The sequence below is a fragment of the Notolepis coatsorum genome (genome assembly GCF_963971535.1).
Source record: "Notolepis coatsorum genome assembly, chromosome: 13".
NCBI classification, from domain to species: Eukaryota; Metazoa; Chordata; class Actinopteri; order Aulopiformes; family Paralepididae; genus Notolepis; species Notolepis coatsorum.
The window spans coordinates 110,100,325-110,119,605 of record NC_140177.1 but is presented as its reverse complement, the minus strand read 5'-3'; the positions used below and the strand labels follow the sequence as shown (position 1 = coordinate 110,119,605).

Here is a 19,281-nt window from a genome sequence, read left to right as displayed (position 1 = left end):
AAGAAAAAGTGAGACGGAACATCCATCTGGACCACGTTTTGAAAACGGGATCTAACCAGAGCGCCCCTAGCAGAGATACCCAGCAGGTCAGACAGAGCTGATTTTTTTCTTTTGAAAACTTCAATATGTTCTCTTTCTCCAGTGGAGCCTGCCAACTCCTGCATCTCCATCACTTCTCTCTCCACAGCTCTCATAGATCTAGCCATGTCTCTTGTAACATTGAGAGTGTACTGTAGGCAAAGCTTTTTTATATGTATTTTACCTACATCCCACCACTGTTGCAGTGAACTAAAGTCACGTTTAGTTTGCCTATAGTCAGCCCAAAAAGAACCAAAAGCATCCTTAAAACCATTGTCAGACAACAGAGAGACATTAAAGTGCCAATATGCACTTTTATACTTTACATTTTTTATAAAAATGGAACACTGGACAAGGGAGTGGTCAGATAAACCCACCGGACTTATGGAACAGCTTGTGACCACACTCATGTGATGTTCAAAACAATACAAACGATCAAGCCTGGCTAATGATAAATAATTATCCCTGGAATGAGCCCAGGTATACTGCCGCTGATTAATGTGGAGATATCTCCAAATATCACACAGTTCAATGGTTTCAACCAGTCATATAAGACAGGCTTTAGAAGCCGCATGCGGCTCCTGATGATTCCTGTCTAACACGGGATCTTCAGTGCAGTTAAAATCACCACACACAAACAGATACTCCTCACTACTACAAGCACTAAGTGTTACGAAGGATCAGATTAAACCGAATATATATATTTATTGATTGATATATATTGCATAATATTTGTATATCGTTTGATATCCCCTGTGTATTCCTTGTACATATACACGGAATATCCCTTTAACCTAGTACAGACCATAATATTTCGTTCTCCTATTGGACAGCGGTCCCCTAGGCGCCACTGCCATACCCCCAAGGTCTGGTTCAAAGTCACCGCCACAGACTTGCCTGGACATGAACGGCTCTGCGCCAGAATACGAGACAGGAATAAGGCTGGTACTAGTTTGTTCGCCTAACGTATAAATACGGCGCAGGTGAATACAGCAGTTAGTTAACCTAGTTCGAGTTACCCAAGTGAAGCCTCACCCACGATACAACGTGCGGTGAAGTAGGGCCCGTTTGGCCCCAAATAGAGCATTGAGACCGCGTGCGAATTAATAACTGAAGTATCAGAGTTTAACGCTGTACCGTCGAGTTCGACCTATTCTATTCATTCAGTAATAGTCTATTTATGTATAGTGTATCGTACCGGCTACCGTTCTACAGTGACCAGCATCACCAACGCTTCCTCGCACCAGCTAGTGTGCTTATCCAGGCTGGGCAGCTTACCCTGGCGCCTTCACCCGAGGAGCCCTAGACGAGGACCGTGTGGATTATGTACACTGGATAACCTACCCGACGACTACAGAGCCCTTTCCAACTGGATTATATTTGCTTTGGTCCTGTAATTGATGGAGCGGAGAATCGCCTACACCCACAATTGTGTGGGATTTACCCTGTGAGGAGCAACGTCGAGCCCGCCTCTCAGAAGCCTGAGGCTGGCTAGCTTTCTTCCATGCGGAGCTGCATGCCACGGAGAACAGCTGTTATTCGTCTGCGGATCAAGAGATTATTGCACCGTCTCCTGTACTTGGAGTCTCTCTATTCATCGTTGACCCAGACTATACTACCGACAAATCCTCTCCCCTTGCTGGCCTACAACCGGAGGGACCCTACCAGTATCTCCCGCTGCCTTTACTAGAGTACCATAGATATAATTCCTAAGATTCAGGTTGTATTAATTATCTCCTGCGTAATATGAGAATGGACATACGTTATTGATTTGCCTACGCACATTCTTTGCCTTATAAGCGCACCCTACGTAAAGTAAAGTATTGTTATATATACTATCATTGCTGCTAATAAATATTCTTAAACCCAGTTTTGTGTGGAACCGTGTCATTGTGGAGGTGTTCTCATCATATACCTGTGTACTGTATGGCCAGTAGTAATGTACATAAGACAGTAGTGGTTTAATGATACCATACTTATTAATACAGTCAGGGAATTGTACCCCTCAGTTACACTAAGAGTATTTTTTAATTTATCCAAAAACAATAACCTTTCCAACCCCACCGTTGGAGCGTATACATTTACAAAACACATTTTTACATTTTCAAATACAGCACAGAGTTTAAGCAACCTGCCTGGAATGATCTCATCAACAACACATGAAGCAGGTAGAAAATCCCTAGAAAAAAGAATGCCAACTCCCCCACTGCTACTACTCTTATGACTGAAGAAAACCCCCCCCCCCCCCCCCCACTCCCTCTTCCAGTCAGATTCATTTTCAACCGTGCTGTGAGTTTCCTGAAGAAAAGTAACATTTAGCTTCTTGCCCCTGATCAGGCTGTACAGGGAAGCTCTTTTACCATCTTCTCTAGCACCATTAACGTTTAAAGACCCCAGTTTAAAGTCACACATGTTTAGTATACAGCACAGCAGCAACCAAACAATAGCAAAAAAACACATTAGGCCTATATATCATCAGGACCAACAGCCTCCTCATTGATTCTTGCTCTGACTTTTGATAATATTTTCTTCAAGCGGAATCCCTCTTGGTGAGAGAAAAAAGGTTGCCCTGCGTCCTCCCCACTCCTCATGTGTATTGTGACAGAATCGTGAAACTTCCTTAAATCAGGGAAAAATTCCTCTAATTTAATAGATTTACCTTTGGTATTTTTCAAAAATGTTTTTATCTGTTTGAAAGAGAACTCAGGCTGTGATAAATCACTCAAGAGCACATCCTCCTCTTCCTCACTGCTGCTACTACTGTTCTGTGACTGTGCGTCCTGTCCTTTATTTCCTGAGCCTTGCCTCGTTTGGGAGGGGGCGGGGCTCTGCTCCTTCCTAGCTGCCTTCGCGTCCTGCCCGCCAGTAACCCTCGAAGTAGCCCTGCTTTTCCTCTTTCGTACAACTTTTGAAAACTCCATCTCTGTCTCATCTTCCTCAACCAGTACAGACTCCGCTATCCTGGTTGCTGTACTCTCCAAATCCTCTCTCACTTCGACCTGAGTATCACTGTTCAAATCAATTAGCAGATTCCCCTGAATAGTGCTGATGCTTTGCGCGGCTTGCGCCTGCACAACATTTCCCCCGCTCTCTCCACTGTGTACCTGAGCTTTTGCAATAATTGCAACTGGCCTCTCACTCACACTTGTTTCCGCTGCTGTGCGTGTAACAGTAGGTTTACTCGCTGCAGTGCGGGTAGCTGCCGAAGGCTTATTCGCTGCTGGCTGACTGCTATCTGCGGTCTTTGTAGCCTCCGCGCCAGCAGTCGGCTGTTCACCCCTTTTCGCTGGGCATGCACGAATTAAATGACCCTCTTCCCCGCATCCAAAGCACTTCATTCTGCCTGAGCTCACATGAATGTCGGAGTCAAAATCGTCCAGCCTAAATTTGAAAACTAAACTCAGTTCCTCGTCTTTCTTCTTCAGAATCATATGCACTTGTCTCCTAAAAGACACGACATGTTTAACGTGACGCGAGGTACCCAGTGGTGCGTTATTGAAATCATCTGGGGTTGCACGCACCTAATGGTGCCACGTGCATGCGCGCTCCCGGCTTAATGTCCCCTCGCTTGAGCACAGACTAAAGACAGTGTCTAATTGCCTCTACGAATGGAATGTAACACATGTCATTCACAACAAGTTGGTGTGAATGTATCTGAGAACGTATTTAACACACCTGACGACCGGCGCTATTGATATGCAAATAGCGAGTACTTATCTGGGGTGCAACCCTGTCCCATGAAGAACGCATGCCTGGAGGTACCCCCGAGAGAGAACATTGTAATCGGTGAAACTAACTGCCCGTGTCTTGACAGTTCTTTCTCCAAAAGTCCATTTTTCAAAAACGGGGGGACATTCAAAATTAGAACACGTTTGGCTGGGTTCGGGGGCATAGCTGTCAACATTGGCAGGAGACAAAACGTGTACATTTGAGCCCCGCCCCTTTCCCCAGCCCCGCCCCCTCGGCCCCGCCCCCCTCCCACCCGGCCCCACCCCCTCCCAATGGAGCTGCCTCGTCGCTGCCATCTGCTGGTCAAAACCTGTATGTACCCAGCCATTCATTGTAGGGTAAACTTTTCCTACTTTAAGTGTAAATGCTATGTAAATTATGGTTTTGTTGAACATTTGTATTTCACAGGAGAGAAACTGTATTCAAAGAAAGCTATTAAAATAGTCTTTGAATCTAAATATACTTTCTTTGTGTTGATTTTACATTAATTCCATGATTTTACTCAAGTAAATATCTGTTACAAGCTTCGGTTTTATGTAGAAAAAAATCTAGATTGATTACAGAAAATTGTGAGATTGATTAGTTAATTTTTTTGTATCTATTGGCGGCGCTGGTGTATATATTATATATATATATATATGTGTATGTGTATATATGTAATGTGTGTATATATGTCAGAGAATCAGCCCCTTGCATCCTTAGTGTATAGCATATGACATGGTGTATGTTTGTTCATTGATGTGACAGTGTCTGGCAACATACTATTGTTCTTTTTATTTCTTTTTTCTTTGTGTTTGTGATTTGTCTTGATGTGTTTGTGAAACTATAAAAGCTGAAAATAAAATATTATAAAGTGTAAATGCTATAAAAATACAGTAAATTACATTTTATCAAAATATTAACCATTAAATAAAGGTTGTAATGACTGTAAATGTTATGAATTGAAAATGGGGGAAGTCCTTCTCTGGTCTGCATCCCCATAACAATTGTGTATTGCGCAATACTGTATTGTACCCATTCTGCAATCTGTTAAATTTAGCAATCAATCAATGTATTACCATAGTGTCTTTATACCTTCATCACTGTAGGCTACATATTAATACTACAACTCGTTAAAGCTATAAAAAATACCTATGGTCATTAATTTAGCAGTGGGAATATCATTTTTGGAACAGTGTGTGTGTCTACAGAGAAACGTGAGATAGAAAAAAAGCCAATGCGATTTTGTGTTTTTCCTCAATATCTCTGCAATGCCTGCGAGTTACCAGTAACTGTATTTGTCATACCAAATATAAATCGCATTCAGGAAATTGGGCGTCAGTGAGTGAAGGCATGCTCTCCGTGGAGGAATGGGAGGAGGGGACGCGTGAACCTTAGGGGACGAGCAGAGCAAACGGCTGTTCACCAAGTTCCAACACATTTACACATTCCTGCATCACATACAGTAACTTTGTATTGTACTCTCTAATCTACACTGCTGCCACCTGTCGTCACGGAGGGGAATTGCAGCCATTTTGTAAAAATTAATAAGTACAAAATACGTACCAATACGTGAACCGTGAACAGGGCGTGAAGAGGGTTGAAAAAACAGGAGAATCCCGGGAAAAACGGTAGGGTTGACAGCTATGTTAAATCGGGGGGGTGACGAGTGGAAACACCGTAGTAAGCGTCTCCCGAATCACCACTCCACTTTACACCATCTGTTCACTTTAACGGTAGAATCAAGAAAAATGACAACTGCTCTATTCATCCTAGAAGCTGACTTAACGCTTGCATATCCCACGACTGCGCCGATAGCCAAACAACATTCTTCCACTGACACACCGTGGTCTGGAGAGAGTCGCAAGCCGTGTTTGCATGTAAGTCTCTCCAAACCGGAGGGCACTCCTCCGTGCTCCGCCATGCCTGTGTAAAGGCACGACGGCGCAGCACTCACCAAACAATTGTCACTCTATACTACGGCTAAACTCAACCGAAACAACTAAAGCCAACACTCTCGTAAAAGCACACAATAAATAAGCAATAGTCTAATTCATAACATTAAACACAACAAGTTAGAGAAAAAGTTAGAGTTTCACTCACACCGCAAACGCTCCTCCACCACCATACACACGCATGCGCACAGAGAGAGAGAGAGAGAGAGAGAGAGAGACTCACACTGAGACCTCCTTCTTACTGGTTCTCTCTTGCTCACACACAGACACAGACATACAGAGAGAGAGCAGATGGGGAGGAAAAGTAACTCTCCTCTCTCACAAGCACACACACACACACACACACACACACACACACACACACACACACACACAGAGATAGACAAACAAACATATATAAACACACACTTCTCTTCTAATCCATGTATGTATCTGTAATCCTCCACTAGATGGAGACACTCCAGTTGTCCACCAGCCAACTAACACCAGCAGTGAGAAGACGCAGCTGATCGGGGACGGACACCGTAGATACGGAGACACGTACACCTGAGGAGTGAGGACACAGACCACACGACCATCCTGAAGAACCCAATCCTCAATAGCTTTCCAGTCCAGAGGACAACTATAAGCCTGTTTTGAAATATTTTGAACAACCTACCATAGTTTCAGAAGTATAGCCTATCATAGGCGGCGCGTGAACCGGACATTAGGGTAGGCTATATACCGCGGAGCGCGCAAAATGTTTCCTTTTTTGTCAATACACAGTGCAAATTAAGTGTTCAAATGAAGGCATCCAATTAGGGCTGGGCGATATAACGATAACGATAAATATATATAGATATAGAAGATATATTTTAATAATCGATATCGAATATCGAAATTAAAAAAAAAAAATCGAAAAATCGTTTTTTTTTTTTTTTTTTTTTTTTTTTTTACCTGCAACAGGGCAGTTTTAAAACCAGAGACGGTGGACAGACTTGTCTTTCTTGCCTGCAACTTAAAGTAATGGCTTTGCTTGTCCAAATGACAATACTGACCAAATTCAGATTTATTTTTCTCTTGTCCATTTATTTTGTTTGCTTTCTAATTTAAAATACAGTTTGAAACCGTCTGTACACAGTAGGCTATGTGTGCTAGCAGAACTAGTCTCCAGTCACGAGTCACGGTGCACATGTGCGGTGGTTTGTCCACCAAAAAAGCGCCAAAAGATCGAAAATAAACTAGCAGAGCCAGAACTGTTCAACTCCTCTGGAGCCACAGCCAGCAGAGAAGCCGGTTTACTTTAGCTTTTAAACCAGCTGCAGCCTGAGAACTGGAGTGTGAGGGGATGTAACACTAAAGATGGCGGCAATGACAAAGAATTGTCAAAGAATCTCTTGTAAAAAAAAAATTTTTTTTTATACTTATAACAATTCGATAATTATCGATATCGAGAAATACAATAAAATTATCATATCGTTATCGCGATATGATTTTTTTCCATATCGCCCAGCCCTACATCCAATAATAGATTAACCATTGTCTTACCTTAATGCAGCAAAATGCAACGTTTCGTCTTTCTTGGCATCAATGATCTTTTCTGCTTTAACTTTGTCTGTGAGATCACTTTCAATGTGAAGCAGACTGGCGCATTGTTGTTCTTTTGGATGTGATGTGCCTCATTGTTGAGAAAGACCGTTCACGACTTGAATCACAAGTTGCAGTGCTGACAGCAATGAAGGGAACGTCTTTCGTAATTTAGATCTCATCATGCTTTGAAAACAATGTACATACAGTAGCTCTAAAAAGTTTCCACGATTTGATGAACTCTGACTCTCATCATGTCCTCTCAGAGCAAGCCATTGTTTGCCAAGATAAAGCAACATACAGCCGCCCTCAGGTGATCCGTAGTTATGCCCAGGGGCAGCCCGGTGCAGCTTCTAAATTACTTTGTTTATATGCCTTGGAAAAATACCGTATATCCATTTTGCTTTTTGAAATTTGACTCAAAATAGTGCACTGGTGTTTCGTTACAAAGCGATCGGCGGGCGGAGATTCAGAACGCAGATGTTTGCTTTCCTGCGGGATCAGGATGATCATCATGCATGATGTGATTGGCTACATTATTTAACCTGACACGTGATTGGTTACTGCCTGTACCTGGAATGTTAAACGCTGCCACTAGCTGACTGACACCTTCGTCGTTGACACCTCGGCCAGCCGGCTGCAGAACAAGACACACACAATATAGCCAGCAGCCTGCGCACATATTATATACATTTCAAGATTCCCAGCATAACGATTTGGGTAGGCATAGCCCCCCCTAGCCTATATATATCCGCCGCCTATGTAGCCTATAGTTCATCCAAAGGATTTGGGATTTGAATGTTAGTCTATTTCACCTGAATGTTTTCAGCCTCTACTGTTTTTAACTATGAATGTGTTGTACATGACCGTCATGTAGTTAAAGCCCTGTGTTTCTTTCCTTTATTTTACCTTATCAATGTGGGGGTATATTTACATACATGATTTGATTTGTATGGAAAATATGCTTTTCTAGACTTTGTTAATCCACCACAAATCAGAATATAGTTATTATAAGGGCCAAACTTGACTTAACAAAACAATAAAACTATAAGCCCTTGAGGAGGCTGCTACCGGCTAAAAACCTATAATTGACGCGTCTGTGGCCGCTGTTGTAACCGTCTGGTGAAAGGAATGAATGTCCACAAGGTTCGTTCCACTAATACCCCAAATGGGTTTATTTACCACACAAACGTGATACAAAGCAATTGCCAACGATACCTTTCAAAAGAACAAACAAACACTTTACCCTACAAACAAAACGATAACAAACAACGTGCCGTGTCGACGTGACAACTTGACGACTTGACGGTCAAAAACTATTTGGCTCTGCCGGTAAACCAAACGCACCTGCTGTCATCAGTCCCGTTACCCATTAAGTAGCTACGTATGTCACCTACTGGTGAGCAACGGGAACTGATGCCACAAACTCAATTTGGCAGGCTGCAGGCACACTGTATATAGGCAGAACTTGGCTTACTTACATAAATCCAAACAAATGCATAAAATATAACGTAAGGCAATACAACCTCTAATAATGTCAGTTTTGGCTTCTACACACCGGCCCCGTAATTGTGCATTAAAAATAAACACAATTACAAAATATATACAAATAAAAGAAGCTACAGACATTATTTCATATTAATTTTCTAAACATAAATAAACTTGACTGGGTCCTGGCCCCCACTTGTCAAAATCTTCAACCACCTTGCCAGTAGCCGTCATATTGTGTGCAAACCACTTGGTTCAACCCTCAAAACTGATTCACTCATTTCAACCTTTTGAGTTCAACTTTGTTATTCCCAGGATCCACGTTTTCTTTTTCTTCCCTGGAGCAATATGTTTATAAATGCTGTTTAATGATGCACTTAGGGTTGCGACTATCTTTTCCCCTACTAAATAAATGTACCCTTACAACGATACTCTACTGCAGAAAGGGAAATACCTTTGAATTTCAAAACATTAAATATCACTTTTCATTACAAACAAGTTCAATATCTCAGTTGAAAATAAGGAATATACATTTGCAATGAAAACATAATGTTTGCGGTAAGATCTGAATAAAACAAGTTTCAATATTTACCAAGTTCAATGATCTATATAACGCTGAGAAAGGTCAGGCAACTCGCCTCAAATCTATTACATCTCCAATAAGAAAACCTGATAGTTGCTGTAAATTAATCCGACCCACCCATTTCCTCATGCCATCTATACAAGATTTAGTTGTCTTGCTTATCAAACTTGAACCTCCGATGCCATAGTTTGTAGATACAGCATCTAAATACACAAATAGTGTCACCATAGGAGTTTAAGTTCCATAGGTTGGCCCTGCCACTTCTCCCTCACTGGCTAGAGTTGTATAAGAGCCAGGTGGCTAAAACTGGGTATCCAAAGCACTTCTACAGACATTACACACATTGACTATTTTTCTTTTTTAAATTAGATCCTCTGTGACTTATGTTGTTATACTGAGGTGAAGAATGTGATACTTTTCCTTAATAAACCTTAGTGTTGTTCCTATATAAGGTATTTTTCTGTTGCGTAAATGGTCTAGTTTGAATCAAATAGTTGATCAAGCTATGAATGTGTGTTGCTGGAAAAGCAAAAGCTTTAATGAATGCAAACCTCCTGACTGCATCAGTAGAATGGCCTGAACTACACTCACAACAAGGAGAAACATCACTAAAACAGTTTCCTCACGGTTCCCCATCGGCACACGAGGACGAACAGACGAAGGTTGAGGGCCTCCAATCAACACCTTGTTATCCCAGCGTGCACATTCCCAAATGTCTTCCTTTAAATCACCTCCACTTGTCCCTGTGTATGGGAAGAGCAAATATCAGGTTTCAACATTCAAAAATAATACTTGTTACCATATTTCAAAAAGAGCCTTAGTTCTATACAGCCACTGTCTACTGGTTGTGACTCTCCATGGCTCATCAGGACTGTTGGGGGTAAGTCGGTGTCGGTCGGGAAGTCTCAGCCATTATTTCCCAGGTTTCTTTACGCCGTCGCCTTTTGTAGTTTCTCCTCTTGGAAACTGGCATATTCAAAAGTGTTTGGCCATCACCGGCCCCGGTAACACCATGGGCTTCCATGGGCTTCACTTGATAAGCTTGTTTCTTTTTCTCCTTCAGCTTGTCCAGCTGTTTGTTCTTCAGTAGGATAGAGGGTTTACTCTCTGGGGTCTTCTTTCCCAGGATCATAGCCATGGCTTCCGCCCATCCAGCGTTTTGGTTCCCCTCCTCTCCTTCCTCTCCTCCATTTTCATCCTCTGCCTCTGCCCCATCATCATCAGCTTCCTTGTCTTCTCCATCATCTGATGCTAGGTTGCTGCTTCCGCTTGTTTGGTGTAGACCAGTGTGAGACTGAGGGGCTTGAGTATGAGAGGTTGTTGGCAGCATATGCCGGCTTCGACCAGCAGGGGCAGCACATCTTGTCTTATGGCTTGTAGCAGTATGGCTTGGCCACTGGTCCACCTCTTCTACCTCTTCATCACTGTCCTCCTCCTCGTCTTCATCACTGTCCTCGTCTAGTTCATTCTGAGGAACTGTCTGATGAACAATCCACTCCTTGGAGGGAACATGAGGCGCGATTGCTTTGTCGTCCTCTTCTTCATCATCATCGACGTCGTCCTCCTCACCGTCCCCATCATCATCATCGTCATCTGGTTGATTCTGAGAAAGTCTCTGTGTAGGACTCAGCAGGTCACCTTCAACCCACTCCCTGGAGGAAATATGAAATGTGATGAAATCGTCATCCTCATCTTCATCTTCATCCTCAATCAGGCCACATTTCATCAACCACTCCCTGGAGGGAACATGAGGGGGAATCGAATCGTCCTCCTCATCTTCATCTTCCTCCTCACCCTGGAGGGAACATGAGGGGATCAACCACTCCCTGGAGGGAACATGAGGGGAAATCGAATCGTCCTCCTCATCTTCATCTTCCTCCTCAATCAGGCCACATTTTATCAACCACTCCCTGGAGGGAACATGAGGGGGAATCGAATCGTCCTCCTCATCTTCATCTTCCTCCTCACCCTGGAGGGAACATGAGGGGATCAACCACTCCCTGGAGGGAACATGAGGGGGAATCGAATCGTCCTCTGGCTCATCTTTACCATTGTTGTGATATTCACTGGCCGGTTCAAAGTTGCGCCTCTCAGCCAAGACTCTTATCGATGATGCTTGCTTGGCTGCGCGCTTTTCCAATTCCAATGCTTCATATTTCAAATATACTTGTTGATTCTCAAGCTCATGTTTTTTCCTTAAATTGGCAAGGCGTACCATTAAGCTTGCCTTTTCAGCCTCTATTAGCATAGATTTGCGATTTTGCCTCTTGGCTTCAGGCATTTTGTTTATTCTTTCGTGAGGAAAGTTTTCCTATACTTTAACTCACGTCCTTCTTTTGTGAGGGCGCTGGCTCCGTTGTTGACATCAAGCACAAACAAATCCCACGCCGTCCTCAATGAATCAGCTCCGATGCGCGCATCAAAGAGAGGTGAAAATATCCCACGCCGTCCTCAATGAATCAGCTCCGATGCGCGCATCAAAGAGAGGTGAAAATATCCCATGCAGTCCTCAATGAATCAGCTCCGAAGCGCGCATCAAAGAGAGGTGAAAATATCCAACGGCGTATATCCAACGTGTTCTCAATGAGAAAAGTTTTTAACTTATAACTTTGCTCTTCCCTCTGAGCAATTTTACGTTGAATAGACGTTTAAAAGACGTCTAAATGGCCCATAGACGTCTAGGCTAAAGTCGGTCTAGAATGGGGTGAAAAGTGAAAGTTTGGTAGACGTCTATTCCAGACGTGTTTTCAACGTCTAAGCTTAGACGTGTTTTGAACGTCTATGTTTAGACGTTGTTTCAACGTCATGACAGACGTCTAAAATCAGTCTAGAATGGGGTGAAAAGTGAAAGTTTGGTAGACGTCTATTCCAGACGTGTTTTTAACGTCTAAGCTTAGACGTATTTTGAACGTCTATGTTTAGACGTTGTTTCAACGTCATGACATAGACGTCTAAAATCAGTCTAGAATGGGGTGAAAAGTGAAAGTTTGGTAGACGTCTATTCCAGACGTGTTTTTAACGTCTAAGCTTAGACGTTTTTTGAACGTCTATGTTTAGACGTTGTTTCAACGTCATGACATAGACGTCTAAAATCAGTCTAGAATGGGGTGAAAAGTGAAAGTTTGGTAGACGTCTATTCCAGACGTGTTTTTAACGTCTAAGCTTAGACGTTTTTTGAACGTCTATGTTTAGACGTTGTTTCAACGTCATGACATAGACGTCTAAAATCAGTCTAGAATGGGGTGAAAAGTGAAAGTTTGGTAGACGTCTATTCCAGACGTGTTTTTAACGTCTAAGCTTAGACGTGTTTTGAACGTCTAAGCCTAGACGTTATTTCAACGTCATGACATAGACGTCTACCAAACTTTACATTAAAGCATGAGCATTGAAAATGCATTGTTTAAACATTAACACATCAATAACATGGAATAGTCAAAAGTTAGCCGTTTTTATAATTTCTTTTTATTTTAAAATACTAAAGGCTGGCCCAACACACATACATAGCAACTGAACATTTTGAAGATTAAAGATAGAGCTGATAGCGGATCTATTTGAGCTAAGGGGCGGCGCAGAGAGGGTTGCATCCTCCCAGTCTTCGGCACTTCGAGACAGCCGGAGAGGCGCAGAGGGGGTTGCATCCTCCCGGTCTTCAGCACGGGACGTCCAACACTCCTGGACAGCCACTGACAGGGAGACAGGGAGACGGGACAGGCGTTAATACAACTCACGTGATTGTGATGGGCGGACATAGCAATAGATACAAGTGGTAAGCATTAGTAGGTTACAGCAGTAGGGATGACCCCCGGAAATATTGTGTCTATTACTAGGCTTGCTTAAATTGTGAAGAAATGAGAATATGAATTAAGATTTTTCTTTGCATCTTTGACAGTGAATAACACCATGCTAATAATGACCAAACATTAAAAACTGCCACTGATCTCGTTCAGTACCTTCTTGAGATCATGTGTACAAAAAAGTCTAAGGAAATTAATAAAGGGAATATAATTAAACCGAAGGTTCTGTAGATACAGTACTGAATTCTCCCATCCGGACCAATGCCATTAGAAATATTATAGAATAGGAGGCGTATAAATTACCTTATTATAGCCAATTCGCACATTTATATATATATATATTTACATATATTAGCTACATAAATATACTGTAACAGGTTAAGCCTTTGAACATTAAGGCAACTAGGTAAATAAAATATTGCTCCACTTCTACAAGGACATTTGCATATTCTTGGTATCTAGGGACATCTATGGACCTCAGGGAACGTAATCACAGTGTCAGAAATATTGTGTCTATTACTAGGCTTGCTTAAATTGTGAAGAAAGGAGAATATGAATTAAGATTTTTCTTTGCATCTTTGACAGTGAATAACACCATGCTAATAATGACCAAACATTAAAAACTGCCACTGATCTCGTTCAGTACCTTCTTGAGATCATGTGTACAAAAAAATCTAAGGAAATTAATAAAGGGAAGATGATTAAACCGAAGGTTCTGTAGATACAGTACTGAATTCTCCCATCCGGACCAATGCCATTAGAAATATTATTATAGAATAGGAGGCGTATAAATTACCTTATTATAGCCAATTCGCACATTTATATATATATTTACATAAATATACTGTAACAGGTTAAGCCTTTGAACATTAAGGCAACTTAAAGGAACACTCCCAACATTTTGGGAAATTAGCTTATTAAACATCTTCCCTGGAGTTAGACATGCATGCATTGCATTAGGCTTAGGGAACACCTGGACCGTTAGCCTAGCTTAGCTTAATCCGTGGAAGTACCGGTAGGTGCTACATTAAGCCTAGTTCCCAACAGTCATGAAATACAATACCTCTCCTATCTCTCCTCTGCTCTCTGCCTCTAGACATTTTTTAAATTCCATTATCCGTTCCAACATACACGGTAGAGGGCAGTCTCCTTAAAGGCCCTCTTGTCTCATAGACCACCCCCTTTTAAATTAAAACGGGACATGACTGCATTTGTCATGAGTCTCTAAGAGAAAGTCATGACATTAATAATTCAAGCAATTCAACAAGTGACTAGTCAAAACAAATACAAATTGAAGGGAAAAGCTGTACTAGGACTACAAGTGTATCACCAGTTTCATAAAACCCCTTCCTCCCATTGTTTTTTGTTGCATGATGATGATCATGAACACATTTATTATGCATTGTATTTTTTGTTTAAATGTCAACATCATCTGTCCATCCTCAGTACATTTACTATCAATATAATATACGCGTCTGACTTCATCTGGTCTTTCCAAACATAAACACAGAAAGTGAGAACGCATGCCTGCCTGCCTCAACCTGCATCTTTGTACATGCATATAAATACCTGTCCATCATCTTGTTAGTGCAGTCGCGGACACTCTTTCCCCCGATCCCCGTCAATGTGGATATCTGAATAAGAAAAAACCAAATGACATGTATATTAATGTAACATCATGTACAATACAATTTAAATCCTTTGAACATATGAGTCAGTAATCTCTAACCTAGGAAAAGATTTAAAAGTCACCATTTTTGTCCTGATGTCCACCCTTTCAAGGTCCTCCTCAAGCAGGTTCAACGCCTCCTCCGTCTGGCAGGGGTGTATGTCGACCCTCCCATCCGGATGAATTTCTTTGTGGAGTTTTTTGATATCATCCTTGATTTCCAGGAGGGTCTCCATCACTTTTCTCTGGAACCCTGATATAAATGACAATTATTAGTTAAATGTAGTGAAAACATTCCGTACTTCAAATAACCGCAAATATTGTGCAAAACAACTCAACCCGTTTGTGACTGAGGAGTTTTAATGTATTCTCCCATACTTCACAGAGGAATAAACTCAAATTACATGCTAAGATTTTATCACTGTTAGTTGTTGAAACAACGGTCACCAGTGTCTAGGCATTTTTACCCAACTGTAAGAATGTTTACACCAGCAATAACTTATAATATGGTAAATTCTATTTATAATCTTAGTCTTTTCAGGCAGAGGAAATTTGTCTCTCCTGGGAGTGGGCCTTGTCTGGGGTACATCTGAAACAAGTACAGAATATTTCTGTGACATGCTACAGAAGCTTCAATACACAGGTGCGTTTATGGGGGACCCTGATGTAAACAAGACGAAAGTCTTTCTCTGGTCTGCATGCCCTTAACAATTGTATGTATTGAGCTGTACTGTACCAATTCTGCAATATGTTAATAAAGTTTTTAAATCAATCAATAAATAGCATTTTTAGGAAACTATTGTATATTTGTACGTCTCTAAATGTTTTGATGAATTGAAAATAGAAGACCCTTATGTAAAAAAGCCGAAAGTCTTTTTCTAGTCTTCATCCTCCAGTCCACTGTTGTTGTATTGAGCTGTACTGTATTGTACCCATTCTGCAATCGTTAATAACGCTTTCATTCATTCAATCATTCAGCCGGCAACAGAATAATTTTGATTGACAGTCGAGTCTGCCAATTACGTCACATCGCTTGCACCCGCCCTGCTGTTCTTAGCACCAATCGGCAAGCGCTATGCGTTTTTTACTTTCCTGAAAGTCCTCCATTGATTTTGATGAGCTCAGCTCAACGACAATTTTCATAGCACCACAACATTGTGTCGCACTGTACAGCCTTGGTTGTAGGCTAAAGTTTTACAATTTTTTTTTATCCAATTTGTATTGATTCATTTAGGAGTGAAATGCGAATGAAGGTTGAAATCACTACTCACAACGTTGCTCCCAGATATTATTTTTCACTCGCAACGGCCAAATTAATAGGCAATTTGCGATCATCTCGTTGCAGTGTACAGCCCTGCAAACATTAGAGCTGCTACGTCAGCCATCAAATGTTACAGCTAACACTAGTTGCGTTAATCAACGCAACTAATACCAACAGCAGTGGAAACAAGAGATGGTGGGATGATGTCACAATTTACCAGCTCTGGTGTAGAACCAGTTCTCATCATTAGGGGCCAGCTCCTTGTGTTTAGCCAGCTTGACCATGGTCCACCCAGTCTGGCACCTTCAGCTTTCCTGACCTGGTGACAGAAGAAATGTATCATAACAGGAGGCCCTGTGGAATATACTTTTTTTATATTATTTTAATAGTGTGACCGTCACACCATTGGAGGAAATTAATTAAGTCAACTCACTTTTTCAGGAAGGCCGCCAGGGCACGAACAAACTCCTGTAGGTTCACATCTTTCACTGACGCCCGGCATCTGGACACATGCAACAGAACGTTACATTTTAAATAGGGATTAACATAAGTATTTGACCTCTAGACTAATGTACAAGTGTCTTCTCAATACAAGTATATTCGATTTAGTTACACAGGATATTGGCAGCAGGTCACAGCATAATTTAAGCTGCAGTTGCCATATCTGACATTGAAAATGGGGGACCCTGATGTAAACAAGACGCAAGTCTTTCTCTGGTCTGCATCCCCTTAACAATTGTGTGTATTGAGCTGTACTGTATTGTACCCATTCTGCAATCTGTTAATAACGTTTTCAATCAATCAATGACATGGTGTGAGAGACACATATTCCCCATTCATGAATGAATGAATGAAAACTTTATTTAACATATTGCAGAATGGGTACAATACAGTACGGCTCAATACACACAATTGTTAAGGGGATGCAGACCTGAAAAAGACGTTTGTCTTGTTTCCATCAGGGTCCCCCATTTTCAATTCATATAGACATTTATGACATACACAACATACATGACATTTATGGCATAGGGACATATAGGTATTTAGTACCGATACATTTGTGACATAAACGGTATTCAAATATACAGTACTGTTACCCCTAGATCCTGACAGAGTATATACATATGATGGGGAGGGGACTGTACATTAGGAGGGGAGACTGTCTATAAAGCCAGGGACTAACGTTGTGCCACTTGGTCGTTATTCCCATATACATCTATAGTTATTCCTACCGGCGAGATATGCGACAGTAATGTTACACAGCTAGTGTCAGACTGGGGCTTACGTTAGCATATGCTAACATGATATCCTAGCTTTGAGACTAGCGCGGTTAATACCATGAACATAAACAATCTGAGGCTAAATAATACAGCCTATGATGGCCACAACAATGCGCAGATTTTAATAAAATAGTGACAGTATTCCTAATTGTACACTATTCTACATAAGAGCAGCTAGCTAGCAGGCCTCAACGCGGTAGCATGGGGGCAGCCATCACTGAAATCACGTAGTGCGCGTGCAACATGTAAGATCTAACAATTTTTTAGAGAAATACAAGCACGTACACTCGTATGAACCAACTACACATGTCATTAGATATATAGTAGTCAACCCGGTTACGTTTCGAGAGGGAATAGTAATGGACTTGGCCACATTTGATTAAAATAACGGAGACACTGAGACAGATATTTACCTTGCTTGTAGACAGCGTGAACTTCCGCGAAGGGAACAGGGTGAAACGGGGTTTCCAACCCGTGTTAAAACGGGCAACTCTCGTGCGATTACGCGAGACTTCCGCGTTGCCAACCCCCTCTCAGCACCACTCATTGATTGATTGATTGAAAAGTTTATTAACAGATTGCAGAATGGGTACACAGTACAACTCAATACACACAATTGTTAAGGGGATGCAGACCACTGAAATACTTTCATCTTGTTTACATCAGGGTCCCCCATTTTCAATTCATCATAACATAATATGACATAAATTTTTTTATTTTACCTTTATTTGACCAGGTAGTCACTTGAGATCAAAGATTTTCGAGCAAGACCTGGCCAAAATGGCAGCAAAACAAAAACAAACATACAAATACACAAAACACAGACAGACACATAAAAGGCAAAGTGGGGCAAGGGGATACATTTGAGCTGCAGCTAACTGAATGGGATTGGGGGAGATTGGATTTATGACATACCAGATTTACAAATACAGTACTGTTTGTGATACAAAAAGAGTTAAAAAAAAAGAAAAAAAAGAAGAGAGTATATACATTTGACGAAGAGACTGTACATTGTATAGGAGGTGGGGTGGGGGGGGTTGGGTAGGTGGGGTGGGGGAGGCGGACTGTACATTGGAGGTGGTTGGGTGGGGCGGGGGGTGGGTAGGCGCGGGGGGGGGGGGGTAACTGTACATTGGATTATCGACGAAACCTTACTAGGTCCAAGAAGAGGGTCTTGTGTATTACTGGGTTAGGACATTTACTGTACATTGGAGGGGGTTGGGTTAGGATATTCACAGGGGCCAGTTTCGAATTGCAGTCTTCCGTAGGTGCTCCTTGAGAGTGGTTTTAAAAGTGGGTAGTGATTCACATTCCTTTACAGCTGTGGGTAGGGCGTTCCACATATTATGCACATATTCTTGAGGATACTACATATATGCAGTGAAAGGGTTAACATACTGTGTATTGTCGCAGTGAAAGGGTTAAGTGTGGCAGTGAAAGGGTTAACAATTGTGTGTATTGAGCTGTACTGTACTGTCCCCATTATGCAATCTGTTAATAAAAAATGTCAATCAAGGCTAGGCTAAATTCGGTCTAGAATGGGGTGAAAAGTGAAAGTTTGGTAGACGTCTATTCTAGACGTGTTTTGAACGTCTAAGCTTAGACGTGTTTTGAACGTCTAAGCTTAGACGTTTAAAATCAGTATAGAATGGGGTGAAAAGTGAAGGTTTGGTAGACGTCTATTCTAGACGTGTTTCGAACGTCTAAGCTTAGACGTGTTTTGAACGTCTAAGCTTAGACGTTGTTTCAACGTCATGACATAGACGTCTAAGATCAGTCTAAAGTGGGGTGAAAAGTGAAAGTTTGGTAGACGTCTAAGCTTAGACGTGTTTTGAACATCTAAGCTTAGACGTTGTTTCAACGTCATGACATAGACGTCTAAAATCAGTCTAAAGTGGG

The 19,281-nt window shown here is 41.6% G+C and overlaps 1 protein-coding gene and 1 long non-coding RNA gene across 2 annotated transcripts in view; one reads left to right on the top strand and one right to left on the bottom strand.

The window, feature by feature from the left end:
• Positions 1–6,291, top strand: part of dnajc5b (DnaJ (Hsp40) homolog, subfamily C, member 5 beta) — a gene marked incomplete at both ends in the record, with an annotated part of 56,913 nt that extends 50,622 nt beyond the window's left edge. The window contains one exon of the mRNA XM_084327268.1: positions 6,191–6,291. Within this exon, the coding sequence (XP_084183394.1) occupies positions 6,191–6,291 (101 nt within the window). The remainder of the gene's footprint in view (positions 1–6,190) is intronic.
• An 8,671-nt stretch (positions 6,292–14,962) lies between these two features.
• On the bottom strand, positions 14,963–17,919 carry LOC311239633. The gene is made up of 4 exons (XR_014620440.1): positions 17,796–17,919; positions 16,536–16,604; positions 16,320–16,421; positions 14,963–15,094 (listed from the first exon to the last, which is right to left on the bottom strand). It is a non-coding gene; the product is annotated as an uncharacterized lncRNA (long non-coding RNA).
• Between the last annotated feature and the right edge of the window lie 1,362 nt (positions 17,920–19,281).